This window comes from Manis javanica, chromosome 7 (genome assembly GCF_040802235.1).
Source record: "Manis javanica isolate MJ-LG chromosome 7, MJ_LKY, whole genome shotgun sequence".
NCBI lineage: Eukaryota > Metazoa > Chordata > Mammalia > Pholidota > Manidae > Manis > Manis javanica.
Window position 1 is genome coordinate 102,008,319 of NC_133162.1, and position 16,267 is coordinate 102,024,585.

The following is a 16,267-nucleotide window of genomic DNA, read 5'->3' on the forward strand; positions in this document are numbered from 1 at the left end:
TTGCATATACAAGCCAAGGAATGCCAAGGACAGTCAGCAAACACCAGATGCTCCAAGACGCAAGGAAGGTTTCTTCCTAAGATCCGTCAGCAAGATCATGCCCTGCTAACACCCTGATTTTGGATTTCTAACCTCCAGAACTGTAAGGTTCTGTTGTTTTAAGCCACCAAGTTTTGGGTACAATGGCCTAACATTAAATTCAAATATAACTAAAGTCAAGCACTAGTCCACAAAAGTATTTATTTATTAGTCAGCAACAGAGCCAATATCTGTCATCAAATTCTTAAATAAGCAACAAATTAGTAAAACATTGATATATAAATGTGGGGAAAAAGTAACAAAAGCAAACTTGCTTTCACTGTAAAAAACAAATGTGCATGAGTAAAACATAAGGAAAAGTCAGCAGTACCACCACACTAAGACCACTATACTCATGTGAATGAGCACTTACATCAGCATCACCTAAATCCATTCTAGGTATTTATTAAAGAATTAGATTTAGGTAGTAGCCTAAGTTGTTATATAATTAGTTTCTAGAAAAATACACCAAAAGTATACTAGAAGTGTAAAAGTCAAACAGGTTTGTTTCCAGAGTGAAAAAAAATACATAAAATCTCCCCTTTTAGGTACAATTTTGTTGGCATATTTTTCATATTTCACACATTAATTCTGTTCTTGCTTTACAAATGACAAAACATTTGACCTGTTCATGTCCAGTGAGTGCCTAGTTGAGAGTAAAGCTGTAGTTTTTGATAAAACTACTAATTTCTGCCTTCTCAATTTCACTGATTCTGAAACTTAAGCTGCTTTCACTACTCTCGTGTTTATTTTTCCATTTCCTTATTTTCATAAACTAGTAAGAATACACAAAAACACCTAGTCACAAAAATACTAATGTGCAAAAAATAGTGACATTCCCTAAAATAAACTGTCTAAAATTCAGCACCACAAAACAATGGCTATCATCTGATACGTAAAGTCTTAATTTGGCAATTGGACGAGTGGATCAGAGGTACAAAAGGTGAACTGTTTTAAAGTGAAAATATAGAAATAGGTCCATCAAGACCAGATACATACCAACCCAACAAAGAAAAGTACTAACAAACCATGAAGAGTGTTTCTTTAAAACTACTGAAAGTTGATGTTCAGGTAAAATTAACAAAAATAGGAGAGAACAAAAACACTGCTGAGTATGGGTAAAAGACATTAGAAAACAGCTGAAGATATTAGTTAACATCGCTAAAGATCAGATGCTGTTATTTTAAAATATGGGCTCATAAGTAAGCAATGGTTAGAAGTGCAGAAATGAGGCCACACTTAGAACTTAGCAAGCCATGATTTTAAAGGACTAAATTTTACAGTGTCAGAAACAATTATTTTTTTTACTTCAATTATCAAGAAAAATATCTTTAAATCAGCTTACTGTGGCTTAAAATAAATACTCACAGGAAGGGATGATAAACTGTGGTTCTGTATTTCCAGCATATCCTAGTTTTGTGTACCTGCAAACAAAAAGAATTTTGTAAGAATTTCACTAATAATTTAGCTATTATGAATTTAATTCTCAGATTTCCATTTGTTATGAAGTGAGATTCCATTACAAGTAAGTAATACACAACATTTCACAGTTTTAATTCATTTAAGCATCTCTACTTACAAAGTTACATAGAAATTATAGACACCCAGAGCTTTTAACCAGAAATTTCACTTCTAAAAATTGATCCTAAAGGGATTTCAGGTATATGTGAAATAACATGTAACAAGGCCATTTGCTACAATCTTGCTTATAACAGCAAAACTGGAAATAACCTAAATAACCATCAAATGAGGAACTAGTTAAAAATGCTAAATTTATTATATGGAATATTACATAGCTATTAAAAAATAAACTGAAGAAGTTCTTTATGTACTGGCAAGGAACAATCTCCAAAATGTGTTGTTAACTCAACAGAAACAAAGTACAGAATGATGTTAAAGTATATTTGTATGAAGTAAAGGAGAGGAGTAAGAACATATATAAAGTAGTTTTGATTGTACAGACACAGAATACACTCTGGAAGAGTATGAAGAAAAGCAGTAATTTAGGTTATCTCCAGGGAAGGAACTGAATAGGTGATGGGCAGGCATGAGAAGAATTTTTATTGCATATTGTTTCATACCTTTTGAATGCATTACTATTCAAAAATAACCATACTTCTAAAAATGTTTTGCCACAGTGGATTCAGCCTATATTCTTATGCTAACAAAATAATAACAACAATAATTATCAGAAACTACAAAAGCTGACTTGACAAGCAGCATTCTGGGAGCTACTTAAGAAACAGCTGGATACTTTTTGGCTATTAACTATGAGCAGTATTTAAAGAAAAAGTGACAATATCTCATATTCTATACTGAAACCCACTGCTAAACAGTAGGCAGGTAATTTCTGTGAAATTCTCAGATTCTATTATCTGTACAAATTTTTTTTCTAATATAAAAGGGGGTGGGAGGAATCATTCTTTTGGGGATATTTTAGCCCCAAAACTAAGTTCAAGAATTAAGAGTACCAAAGAGACTAAATAATTAAAATAAGGAGAAAACACAGAAACTGTTCAAAATGTGATGTTGCTCTACTGACTAAACCACGTTTTAAAAATATGTAAACAAAACTTCTTTGCAAGGCATACACAAGAGCCCCTTAGTATTTAGACTGACAACCTCTCCAGTGGTCTTGATACCACACCAGACTTCCCAGCCATAAAACTGCTGATGATTTCTGAGGAGACCAACTCATTTCATGCTCCAAAGCCACCATTAATACTGTTCCAACTACAGGAGATGCTCTTTTCAATGGTGAATGCAATTGCTAAACTCTAACTCATTCTGCAAAATTCAAGTTAATGTCACTGCCCTCTTAGGAAAACTTTCATTACCTCCCAGATAGCTGATTACCTCTGCCCTTGTCAGTACACGTATTATTCCCTCATCTGTAAAACTGTGTTGATTCCCTCATCTGTAGAAGTAAAGAGAAGTAACTAAAGGGTAAAGCATTAAGCCTACACACTCAATACATGTCAACTTTTTTCATCCATTCTCTCTAAATTCTTCCAATAATTAAAGGCCATTGCAGATACTTGAACTTTTAAATGTTTATAGTTATGACACAAATTATACCTAAACCTATAAACCAAAGTCAATCTATAGATTTTTAGATTATAACTTCTACTGCCAAATATTTTTCATTCTTCCAAATTCCAAGAGTTTTTTATTAACGTGAAACTCTCAAGTCTGATAGAGCAGAATTCCTAGCCATAGTGGAGCCATAATATGGATGTCAGCAAGATCGAACAGCTTGTACTCCCTGGTCTGGGGACAGAAATATTAGAACTAATTACTCAAATGCACAATATTACCATTAACCAATAGGAATAACTGTTCCCACTGAATTCACTGACACTAATTGTAATCTTCCTGAAATAAGAGTGTAGTATCAATTAAAACAGTGCCTGAAAAATCAGAGGCTACAGTGGCACTAAGACAGAAATTTATGGATTTAAGAGGCTCAAGAAAATCCAAGTAGAGTACAAAGAAAACCATATGTACGCACATCATGATCAAAGCAAAAATTAAAAAATCTTGAAAGCAGCCAGAGAAAAGTGACCCAAGTAACAGGAAACAAAAATTCAAATTACTACCACCTTTCTTATGAGATGCTATGGAGGCCAGAAGACAATGGAATAACATCTTTAAATTCTGAAGGCGGTAGGGAAATAGTCACAACCCAGAAATCTACAGAAGACAAGAACATCCTTCAACAATGAAAATAATATAGAAATACTGTTTAGATAAAAGAAAACCCAATGCTATCAAACCCGTGCTAAAGAAAGTTCTTCATCCAGAAGGGAAATGATGGCAGAAGGAAACTAAGGTACGAATGAAGAATATCAGAAATGATGAACAGCTAAGTAAATGTAAAAGGCCATTTTTTATGATTAATTTTTTAACCTACTTGTGACTATATCAAGCAAAAATCATATTATCTTGTGGGGTTATAATGTATGCAGAAATAACATCTATAGCACCTACAATATAAAGGACAGTGGAGTAGGAGGAGTGGGCAAGAGAATTAATAAACCTACAGAGATGCAAGGTTCCTACATTTACATGAAATTTTAAATTAACTCTAAGTAAACAGTGAATAGTAACTTTTCTTAAAGATGGATATTGTAATCACTAAAGCAATCACTTAAAAATATAGAGGTATAATTAAAAAGGTAAAATGTAATTTTAAAATATACTCAAATTAATTCAAAAGAAGGCAGGAAAAAGGGAAAAAGAACAGAGAACAAATTTTTTTAAATAAGTAAATAAGGTAGCATATCTAAATGCAACCGTATTCATTATTACAGTAAATGTAAAGGACTAAACTCTTGATTAAAAGAGATAAATTGTTTTTAAGAGAGCAAGACCCAAGTATGTTTTCTGCATACTATACACTTTAAATATGAAGACAGAAAATGAAAAATGATGTATGGAAAGCAAATAGTTAAGTTTAAGAAGGCTGGAGTGGGTATTGATATCAGATAAAACTATTCTTTAAGAATAATATCAGCGATAAAGAGAGATTTTCTAATAATAACAAGGTAAATTCATCAAGAAGGCATACAGTCTTAAATATGTATGTGTCTATTAACAGTTTCAACAAACCTGAAATGTTTCAGAATTAAATGCTAACATCATACACTTAACAGCAAGAAATTTTGTCACCCATCTCTCAGCAATCAATAAAACTATACCACCTCAAAAAACCAAAAGTCAGGATCAATACTAATAATCATTTTGACCTTATATATACAGAATATTTACTCAAAAACTGCAGAATATGAATTCTCACTAAGTACATATACTTTGAGGTGGACCATGGGATCAGCAACTATATATATAGTCCACCAAAGGCCAAATACCTGTCTGTGGTCAGTTTTGGCATCATCACTCAATTTAAAATGGTTTTTAAATTTTTGAAGGAGGAACAAGGAGGGAAAGTGGTTAGAAGGAGAGGGGAGTAGGGGGTAAGGGGAAAGTAGCAGCAAGGACAAAGATCAAATGTGGCCCACAAACCCTAATTTTTACTATCTGGCCTTTTACAGAAAAAGTGTGTCAATCCCTGACCTAGACCATATGCTAAGCCATAAAACAAGTCTCAATAAAAAAAAGTAAAATCATAAATACAATGTTCTGTGTAAAGGAATTAAATTACAAATAAAAGCAGTAAGATACCTAGGAAAACCCCAAACATCTGGAAATTCAATATACTTCTAACCATAATCCATGAGCCAAAGAAGAAATCACAAGGGAAATTAGAAAATATTTCAAGTTGACTAATAGTGAAAATAAAAACACCCCAATTTTTGGGATGCAGCTAAAGCAGTGATTAAGGTGAAATTTACAACTTTAAATGCTTTTGTTAGAAAAAACAGAAAGGTCTAAAATCAATGACCTAAGATTCCCCCTTAAGGTATAAAAAGGAAAGTCAATCTAAAGTAAATATAAGAAAGTAAATAGTAAACACAAGAGTAGAAATCAAGTTAATAGAAAATAGAGAAAATTAAGAAGCTACAAAGTTGGTTTTTTTGAAAAGAGCTGGGCTGATCAAGAAAAAGTAGTGAAGAAATAGCCAACATAAAGAATGGAAAAACTGGTTAACCCTCTAGACCATACAGCCATGAAAAGGACAGAAAGAGTATGATAAACTAGCATGCCAAACATATTAAATAATCTAGATGTGATGGGCAAATTCTTTCAAAAATACAATTTACCAAAACCAACACATAATTTTTTAAAAATGTACTTCAATAACCTCATAGCCATCAAAAAAATTATCAGTAACTTTTCCAGAAAACAAACTCAGCCCAGATAGTTTCACTGATAAATTCTATTACACATTTAAGAATTAACGCTAATTTTATATAAATTCTTTCAGAAAATAGAAGAGGAAACCCATCCCACATCCTTTGATGGGAACAGCACAATTCTATTATCAAAATCAGATAAGACATTCCAAATAAAGAAAATGGCAGACCAATACTCATCATAAATATAGATGCAAAAATATCCTTAAAAAAAAAAAACAACTATAAAATATGCAAAAAGGATAATACATCATAACTAAGTGGGGCTTAGCCCAGAAATCCAAGCTTGGTTTAACAATAGAAAAATTAAGCCTCTGCTTTTTTAGAACACCTCAGTGAATTTCACTGGTTTGAAGTGTACTCCTCAACATGTTATGGCAGTCAGATCCCTATCTACCTTCCCAGATTCATGTAAATAACCCACTTCAATTTCATAATACTGAGCTCCTGCAATATGCTCTGATAAACTTAAAGCAAAAAGAATCACTCCCTTTAAAACCGTGATAATTATAGTTAGGAAGAGCAAACATAAATCCAAGCACTTAAATAATATCAATGCTCAGCCTTCTTTTCATTGCTGTTTTGTTTTATTTTATCCTAATCCTGTCTTTCCTCACAAGCCCTTTTCAAACCTTTCGCTTTCATCACTCCTTTTGGACATACCTGATTTTCATAGTATGATTCCTAGGAAAAATCAGTAGAGTCCTAATGCCTTCTAATTTTCTGTTCCTTAATAAATGGTGTGTGTTTGTGTATCTGTATTTTTAATATCGCTTAAATTATATTTTGCTACCTTGAAATATCACAAAAATACTTTCAAATCTTTCCTTTAATGTCTGTTCTAAAGAGGGAAATCAAATTTTGTAAATACTCTGAAATCTTGGATACTTTCGTATCAAAAATCTTTTTGTGATGCTACTTGTAAGCAAAAATTTACACATACATGTAGAGTAGAAATAAAGTACAGGTCAAGAACAATTCTATTATCTAATGCAGACATTTTCTCTTCTGAAAGTCTACACAAAAAAACAGTAAACTGACTATCTAAAGATAGAAGGATGGAGAGAAGGGAGAATTTTGTTTTTTAAATTTTCACTGTTCTGTGTTAAATGGTCTAAACATACACATATATCACACTTTTTAAAATAACTTTCGAATAGGTAACATCAGCCCAAGTTTAAAATGTTAACAAATAATATATCGAAGAAGTACTAAAGTAAGTTTCCCTACCATGCCTATCCTCTAGCCACCCACTTGCCAGCCAAGAGTCAATTACTTATGGACATGCATATATTACTTTAATTTAAAACATTTCATTGGGTTGTCTGTACAGTCAAATTATGAATACCCTTTACTTCTTTATACTTTTCTATACTTAAAAAGTGTCACTTTCTAAATAGTTTTTAAAAAGAGATCATAAAATGAAAAAGGCAAAGCTATGCTAAGTTGCCTTAAGGTTATAAAACTCTTAAGGCAATGTATTTTGAAAAACTAAACCAAAATGTTCCATTGTGGCCCAAGGAAGCAAGTTAAATATTCAGAAAATCTCCCTGGACAATGACAGCAATGAAAAAAAACCCTACAATACTGCTTTTGGTCAGTAAGGAAAGAAAAGGGCTTGGAAATTGATTAGAGAAGGGAATATGGGACAGAACTCAAAAGCACTTTCAAAATTATCAAATAGTCAGCAACTAAAAGAATAATAGTGGAAATAATAAAAAGTAATAAAGTCAGAAGAGAGGGAAGGCCTAGAATGAGAGAAATTAAAGGTAAAAAACAAATGAGTTTTATACAAAAAATAGCTAATCTATCACGATCCTAACCACCTTTGTGGAGCAGGGAAGTAGATTTCAGGATAGTCATCAATAATGCTCCTTTACTCATAAAAAAACAGAAAGATGAAACAAATGTAATAAAATTTTAGCAGATATCAATTCTGATAAAAAAGGGTATGTTATATTATTCACTGTACTTTTATATAAGAAATTACTTCATTAATAGAAAACGTATTTTTAAATAGTAAAAAACCAGTTATGAGTATAATGTAAAAACCATTAGCATTCGTTATGTTGGAGATAATTTCTAATTCTGCAAATTCAAATGTTTACTTATTAAAAGCGTGTAGTTAACAGAAAAGTACTTTTACTTATTTAATATACTGGCTCACAGTTCGTTTGCTTTGAAAGACATCTCACAGCAAAAACCTATTTGAACATTACAGTAAGTTACTGATATTGAACCACTAAATGGGAACAGAATATTTAAAAAAAAATCGTACTGAACTAGGAAAAAAAGCTCCAACAAAAGTCACTGCAGAAAAGAACAAACATGTACTGAGTTTTTTGTGCTGATATAGTATATGACCCTACAGCTTATGTCAGGGAGAAATAGCACTAGGATTTTAACTTTCAATTCAACAATTTTAAACCATGTAGCAAAATGAGCATATAATTCACCAGTTAGAACATTAGAATGGAAAGAACCTTAATGATCTAGTACAACCCATTTACAAAATGTCTTGGTATTGTCCACGGAAAAAACCTTAATGATCTAGTATAACCCATTTACAAAATGTCTTGGTATTGTCCACCAGTAATTTAAAGTTCAAATAATTTTCTACCTCTGTATGAATGACAGCTTCTGCCCTTACTGTATCATGAGAAAAAAGTACACTATAGTTATTTAAAACAGTAAGCATATAATTATCAAGTTTTAAATAAAAAATAGAGATCTACAAATGAATCTGAATACCTACTTTTGCAATACCTCGATTCTCAGTTTAGCGATAGTTTTCTTCATACTTTCAGTATTAGAAACTCTTTGAACAAGAATGGCTAATTCACAAGCAATTTTAGCTTTAAAGATAACTAGCAATTGTTCAGAAAGTGTTTCCAAGTCCCTCCCAAGTTCTCATTACATTAAAGTCAATGTTTAACCTGACACAAAAAGACTGATAACCTGCGGAGTGGAAGAACCTGAACTCATCTAGGTCATCACAACATTCTACCTGTCCTTTTTAGCCTAAAAATTAAAACCTAACTCCTTTTCACTCATGAGTAGGAAAAAGCATGGACCTCAGAATCAAAAACTCATGAGTGAAATGTTTGTTCTATCACTTATTGTCCCATGATCATAGACTTTATTACAAATGATAAAGTATAAAACTGAATTCACAAGGATATCCTAAAGATTAAAATAAGGTTAACAGTGGGTGCACTCAGTAAGTATTCAGTAAACATTTCCTTCCCCAGATCATTTCTTTGTCCACAGGCCTCCTTATATTCCTTTGGCCATTCTGGTAATTATTCTTTCAAAGACTCTTGGTAATCTTTCTCCAAACTCACTGCTACTACACCACTCCAACTATCTATCATTAAATATGTGGATTACAGCAGTCAATACTTGTCCCATGAAAGAAGCCAGTCACAAACAGCCATACTGCGGAACTCTGTGTGGAACTCCCTGTACATGAAATGGGCAGGAAAGGCAAATCCATACAGACAGAAATTAAATTAGTGGCTCCCAAGGGTCAAGGGCAGGGAGATTGAAGAGTTGAATGCTGATGGATAAGGAATTTTTTGGGGGAATAATGAAAATGTTCTAAAATTGATTGTTGAAATGGTTGCATAACCTTGTGAATATACTAAAAATCATTCAATTATACACTTTAAAAGGGTAAATTTTATGGTATCTGAATTATATCTCATTGAGCTATTTAAATAAACTACTAGACTCACATTAATACAGCATACATTTAACTTATCAATCTCTGCTTAATAATCTACACAATCTAGTTTGCTCATCAAATTAATTCCAAACAACTGTGCCTCCATTAAAGTTCTTCTGAAATAAGACAGGATATAAATAAACTACTTACTGTCCCACAGTTCCCAATAAGAATATTGAATTCCAGGTAGGGCAATCTCTTAACTGATCCCTCCCTCAAATACTTTGAAACTCCTTCCTGACTCCCCTTCATCATTAAAACATTAGTGGGCATTAATGAACACTATTCACAAGGCCGTAATCTGGAGAGAAAGTGAACAAAGAAGACATCCTGCCATCACAGAGCTTTCAATTTAGCTTACATATCTTACATTGACAAAGTCTTCCCTCTCTTCCATTTATCATAACCTATTTATGCTTTTCTAAGGATTTGATCAAGTTAGGCTCCTCCATAAACCATCCTCCAAATACTACAGCCTTTATTAATCTCCCTAATTAAGTACTAATACGCCATCCTTAATTATTTTACGTACATCATTTTCATCTCTGGAAATAAACCTCATACTTGAGGTATAAAATCAGGCCATAAGCATTCTACATATACCATACTGTTAGCACAGAACTGAGAACACTTTAAGAGTGAAATAAGTAATCAATTACTTTCAGTACTCTTATATAACTATGGCTGCCATTAATTGTTTATTATATGTCAATTTTTGCTATTGCTTTACATTATCTCTAATCTTTTATCATACCCTGAAAAATGGATGTCCGATCTGTTTATACATTGGGAAAATGCAGCTCAGAGAAGAATCCACTTCAAAGAAATGGTAAAGCTAAATTTGAACTCAAGTATCTATCAGTCTGGAAGTCAATGCTTTTTTGTAGTCTCCCTTAAGCATGAGAGGTTATGTCCAAAATAAAACCAGAGAAAAAGCAGTACATTTTATCATGCTAGCTATGTGATCCTTGGCAAATAATTTACACTGTGTCACAGTTTCTTCTGTAAAAGAGAAAGACCTTATAGGATTTGGTATCAAATGAATTAATGCATGTAAAGCAACGAGAACAGTGACTGACACATAGGATGTAGTATGCACTATGTAACTGTTGGCTATTATAATAATCATCATAATCTACCAAAATGAAGACATCAGATATGTCCTACTCTAATAAGCCTGGTTTTATATGACAGATTATGGCATCATACTACCTACAACATAAGTAACAAAGCTAGTGTAGAATTTAAGAATTTTCAGACCTTCATAATCCGGCTCCAACATATCTTTTTAATTTAACAAGCACTAAGTAAGTACCTACCATGTATCAGACTCTTTAAATACTTTCCTATACCATACCAAACCTACATACCCAAATTCAACCTTTACTTTTCTCACTTTTGTGTCTTCCTACTGTCCACTCACCTACCACACTAAGTCTTATTTCTGCCTAGCAATACTTGACTTATTCTTACAGGTCTACCTCAGTTGTTATCTCTACCAGAAAGCCTTTTTTTTGGCCTTCCCTAGAAAATGTAAATTTCCCTTCATCTACGATTTTTAAAACTTCCATTTATAGCTGCATAGCATTTACTATATTGTCATAATTGCGTACATGTGAACTACCTAAATGCAGGCACCATTTTCTATTTATCTTTATATTCTCCCACAACAAAATAATTACCAAAGTATTCATTTGCAGAGATGATGCTTAAAAGGTATTTACTGAAAACTTATTTCTCCAACTATAAACTAAGTAGATGCATAAGCTATGTCCTCTCTTTCTAGTTTTATTCATATAAAAATAATTGTGAACAGTTATTTTAACTATAAACAAACTAGATGCATAAGCTATTTCCTCCCTAGTTTTTTTTTTAATTTGTATTATCTTCTGGAAAAAAGAATGCAGCTCAAGTTCTTTAAATTACAATTCTGGTATACTATTAAAAAAAAAACACCTTAAAGAGATAATCTGTCATATCATCACTACATTATCAAATAGGTCCTATTTTCCAAAATATTCCATAATCCCCAAATCACTAGACTGTTACTACCTCTGTTCTCATGAAAAATCCCCCATTATTTACATCACCATCAATTTTTTTCTTACTGAAGTATAATTGATACATAATATTATATTAGTTTCAGGTATACAACAGTGGTTCAGTAATTATATATGAAATGCTCACCATGGTAAGTATAGTTACCATGTCACCAATACAAAGACATTATAACATAACTGACTACATCCCCTATGCTGTACTTTTTTTATCCCCATGACTTATTTATTTTATAATTGGACATCTGGATCCAAAGAAAATCATTAATTCAAAGAAACTGCACCCCTATGTTATTGCAGTATTATTTATAATAACCAAAACATGAAAGCAACCTAAATTGTTCATAAGTGTTCATGACAGATGAATGGATAAAGATGTGGTACCTATACACAATGGAATATTATTCAGCCATAAAAAAGAGTGGACTCTTGCCATTTGTGGCAACATGGACCTAAAGGGTATTATGCTAAGTGAAACGTCAGAGAAAGACAAATACTGTATGATTTCACTTCTATGTGGAATTTTAAAAATTAAGACAAATGAACAAACAAAATAGAAATATAAATAGAGAACTGGTGGATGACATGGTGAGGGGGTTGGGGACACAGCCAAATAGGTAAAAGGGATGAAGACGTACAAACTATCATCAATTATTCTTTTTAAAAAACTGCTCTTTCACATGTTTAGATTAACACTGTGTGAAACTCACAAGGGTTTTTGCACTTCTGGAAAAGAATGTGTTAATTCAAACTGCTAGTTAGTAAAGCATCAAGCACTTAGCAAAATGAAATGAAGAACTTAAGGCATCATAAAGAAAAATAGGCAACATACTTCCTTATCTTTCCCCTACAGTGTATATTCATTCTTTTCTGTGATAATCTAATCCCCATTCCTATTTTAAAGGACCCACCAATGATTAAGTCTTGGCAGGAGCACATACCTTTATAGGAGGGAACAGATACTCACTCATCCCAGTCCTGTCAGCTACTTTGTATCACATGACCTACGTCTATCTGAGCTTAGGATATAACTTAAAATCTTGACTGAGCTGACAACAAGATGATGAGATGGTTAAAATACAAATTGCTAGTGTCCACTTCCAATGTCCTGCAGACTTCCTGCACCATGACTTTGATGACAGACTCTTGCTACGTGGTCTCCCTTTTTCTCTACTGTTCCAGCCTGGTTCTCATAGGGATTTCAGTGATCTTCACTACAGCCTTCCAGTAACTCCTTTGCTTATATTAGCAGAGTTATTTTGTTGTTTGCATCCAAGATTTCCCCCTGACTACGAGTTACATCTCTCTATTTATGTCTCACAGCCTTCCTACCAAATTTAAATCCTGTCTTACTTCAAAAAAATAAAAAAATCAAAGTTTTGTTTTTTTAAACAACTTGCCTGCCAGCGAGGGAAGTTTAAACAAGCAAGGCAGGTCCCTCTGAGACATTTTTGGAAGCAATAAAATTCTCAACTAGTCTCTCTGACGAGTAACAGAATAACAAAGGAAAGGCAGAAAAAAAGCTCAGAAGTCTCTTTCCTTTGCTCTGTCACCTCTATTATGAAGTAAAAATTTTAAGTAAGTACTGTCAAACAGGTAACACAAGCTTTTACTAAAACTGTCTAGTTTTCAGATAAGTGCATCTCAATTCATTATGTACTCCACACATGACGATCTCTTTAATTCAGTTTTAAAAAACAAACCTACAAATGGGTTTCCCTTAATCTAAATATTCATTATTTTGAGAGTCAAATACAAAATACTAAGTCCTCTGAGTCTAATAAAGAAATTTCTTTTTTATAGTCACATTCTTAAATTCTTCTTATTCTGAAGTTCAACTGTTCTCTTGTTTTATGCAGTCATTAATGAGAATGGGATGAATTTTTTAACATATTATTCATTTTCCATTTGCACCTCCAGTAATACAGATACTTTATTCTGAAGTTACATGTACTAAACATTTCCTTAATTGAGCTGTCCTGAACTGACCAGCAATTTTCAGTTTTATCAAGTCAGATACAATATATGTCCTTGCACTACTCAAACAGCTAATAAATAATCCTGTCATTTAACTTACATGTGTTCCAGGTTAATCAAACCAATGAAGTGGTCACTACGTTCTCCCTATATATTTCATATTTCTACTAAAATATAGCAGCTCTAAAATTTTTTTTAGAGAGATTTACTTTTCTACAGATTTATTTGTTTAATTATGTATGTTTAAATTCGAACACTCTACAAAGACTGAATTAAGAAGTTAACCACCTTAGTTGAATATATCCCAACTGGAGGCAGTTTAGCAGTGGACTCTGGGATCAGACTGCCTAAGGACTCAAATTCTAGATCTACTACTTAACTGTTAACTGTATCCACTATTTACTTAAGCAAGAATTAAGCTCTCTATATTTCAGTTTCCTCACCTTTAAAATGGTAATTATATAATAGTACCCACTTTGTAGGTTTCTGAAAAGGTTGCAATTATTTCAAAAACAAAACTCTTAAAGGGCCTGGAAATGTCTGTTGTGTGCACATCCCACATAAGTCTCTAAATAACTGAATTCCAAACACTAAAATAAATGTCTAAGATTTAAATGTATGGAAAAAAATGTATATTCCTTTATAAAGAAGAGTCATTTTTATGGAAATAGTTTCTGAACTTGGTTTAAAATGTTACGTTGAGGAACATAAAATTAGTTTTTCATTTGTGCCATGTAGTATGTATCTGTACTGCAATAAAAACACTACAGAATTCTGATGCATATGTTGCACCAGGCCTCAACCTGAACCACTTAACTATGAGTAATATAACATACATTATGGTATTTCAACTACTGAGAAGAAATTTCAACTACTGTTAACACATAAATGTGAATGCCTAAGAAAACTTGAGAGAATTCAACAGTGCTATCAATTAATAACTAGGAACACTCCTGAAAGACATTTCTCAACTCTGTACCTGTTTCATTTGTAAAGGCAGAATTAAATTATTTCTCAGAGTCTTTTTCAACTCCATAATTCTATGTGAGTTAATAGGCACTTCCCTTAATTCACTAAATTTCACAATTACACACTAAATGCTATTTTTGTAGCACCCAAGTAAATGAATTTTAAAAATGCTTAGAGAACACAATTTTACTAAGCTCTGAAACTTCTAGTAAGCAAATACTTGTGTTTTATCATAGACCAATACTAAAACTATAGTTCATATTTTTACAGTTTCAAAACCAACCTGAAACTGTAAGGTATTTTACAATGCAGTTCCCCTTCTTAAGACTTTTACCCCTTTGTTAATCAACCCCCTCATTCACACTAAATATTGTAACTGAAAATGTCTTAAAGACACCCTTCTCAAGATACTGCATTTTCATAAAGGTAAAGAAGACTTGAAGGAGAAATGTTAAAAGGCAGAATGTTCAGCATCAGAACAGATGAAGGAAATACTCTTGGAGGTATTCGGAGTAGGGAGGAGAGAAGGAGAGGAGGAGGAGAGGGGGGAAAAGAATTTATCTACTACACAAATTCAAGGCTGTTCCTTCCATGATTGCAAGGAGTATGTAAGAATGACTTGAGGTTAAATCCACTTTGGAAAGGTTTTGAAAAAACTTTGAAAGAAAATTATTAAAACACCATAGAATGGTCCTTTGGAAAAAAACAATTATTTGTCTTTTTGCTCTGGTATTAATCATGTAGATATCTTTCATATATTTTAATGATACAAAGGCCAATGTAAAGATATAAAACAACCAGCACACTAAATAATATTTATCACTGTTGTATTTTGAAGAAAAATTTTAAAACATTAATACAATAACATCACCTTGAGCTGCACTGTCACTTCAAAATTCATGAACTTATAAGAGCTTGGTGAGCTATCAAGCATGTTAATATAGTGTTGGTATCATGCAACTGCTCTGCTCTTGCCTCTTTATGTCAGTGGCTATTACACAGATCAGTAGTATCATAAAAGAGGGTAAAGTGCCAACAGAATTACAGGTGAGCACCCAAATGCCTTTACTTTGGGAATTCCGTTTTAGAAAACACACTGCTTGAAGCTCCATTTCAACCATTCCACATTTCTGCCTCTAATCCAAGCATTAGCTGTTTCTACATGTTGGCGGAAGGGGAGCAGGCTAGACACAGAGAACACTGCGGAGGGAAAGTTAGCCTTACCTTGAGCTAGGCCTTGCATTGAGATAGGAGACTGGCTGTCAGTATTAGCTGATCACTCACGACTTCAAGCCACGTGCTCACACTTTTCACTGCGTTGCTCAAGAAGCCAGATCACATATCCCCAGATTTTTTAAAGGAACATTAATATTGAGTCTTGTTTTCTCTTTAAATTTTCATTTTATTAGTTTCAATTTATAAATTGACTGCCAAATCTCCACCTTCATTCCTGAAGTTCATTCAGTATTTTTAACTTCCCTAGAACATTTCCAATGATGGATCATCATTGCAAATTCAATAACAAATTCCAGTTTTACTCAGCTTCTTAAAACTAACTCCCTTATTGTGCTACTCAAAATCAAAACCTTGAAATCTTTATTGATGCCTATTTACAATCGACTACAATCAATTGCCAAGACCTGGTC

The 16,267-nt window shown here is 32.8% G+C and overlaps 1 protein-coding gene across 1 annotated transcript in view; it reads right to left on the reverse strand.

Annotated features, from left to right (window-relative positions):
* Positions 1-16,267, reverse strand: part of ACTR3 (actin related protein 3) — a 58,832-nt gene that overhangs the window by 36,484 nt on the left and 6,081 nt on the right. Inside the window, exon 2 of the mRNA XM_017652267.3 lies at positions 1,447-1,502. Coding sequence (XP_017507756.1) covers positions 1,447-1,502 — 56 coding nt within the window. The remainder of the gene's footprint in view (positions 1-1,446; positions 1,503-16,267) is intronic.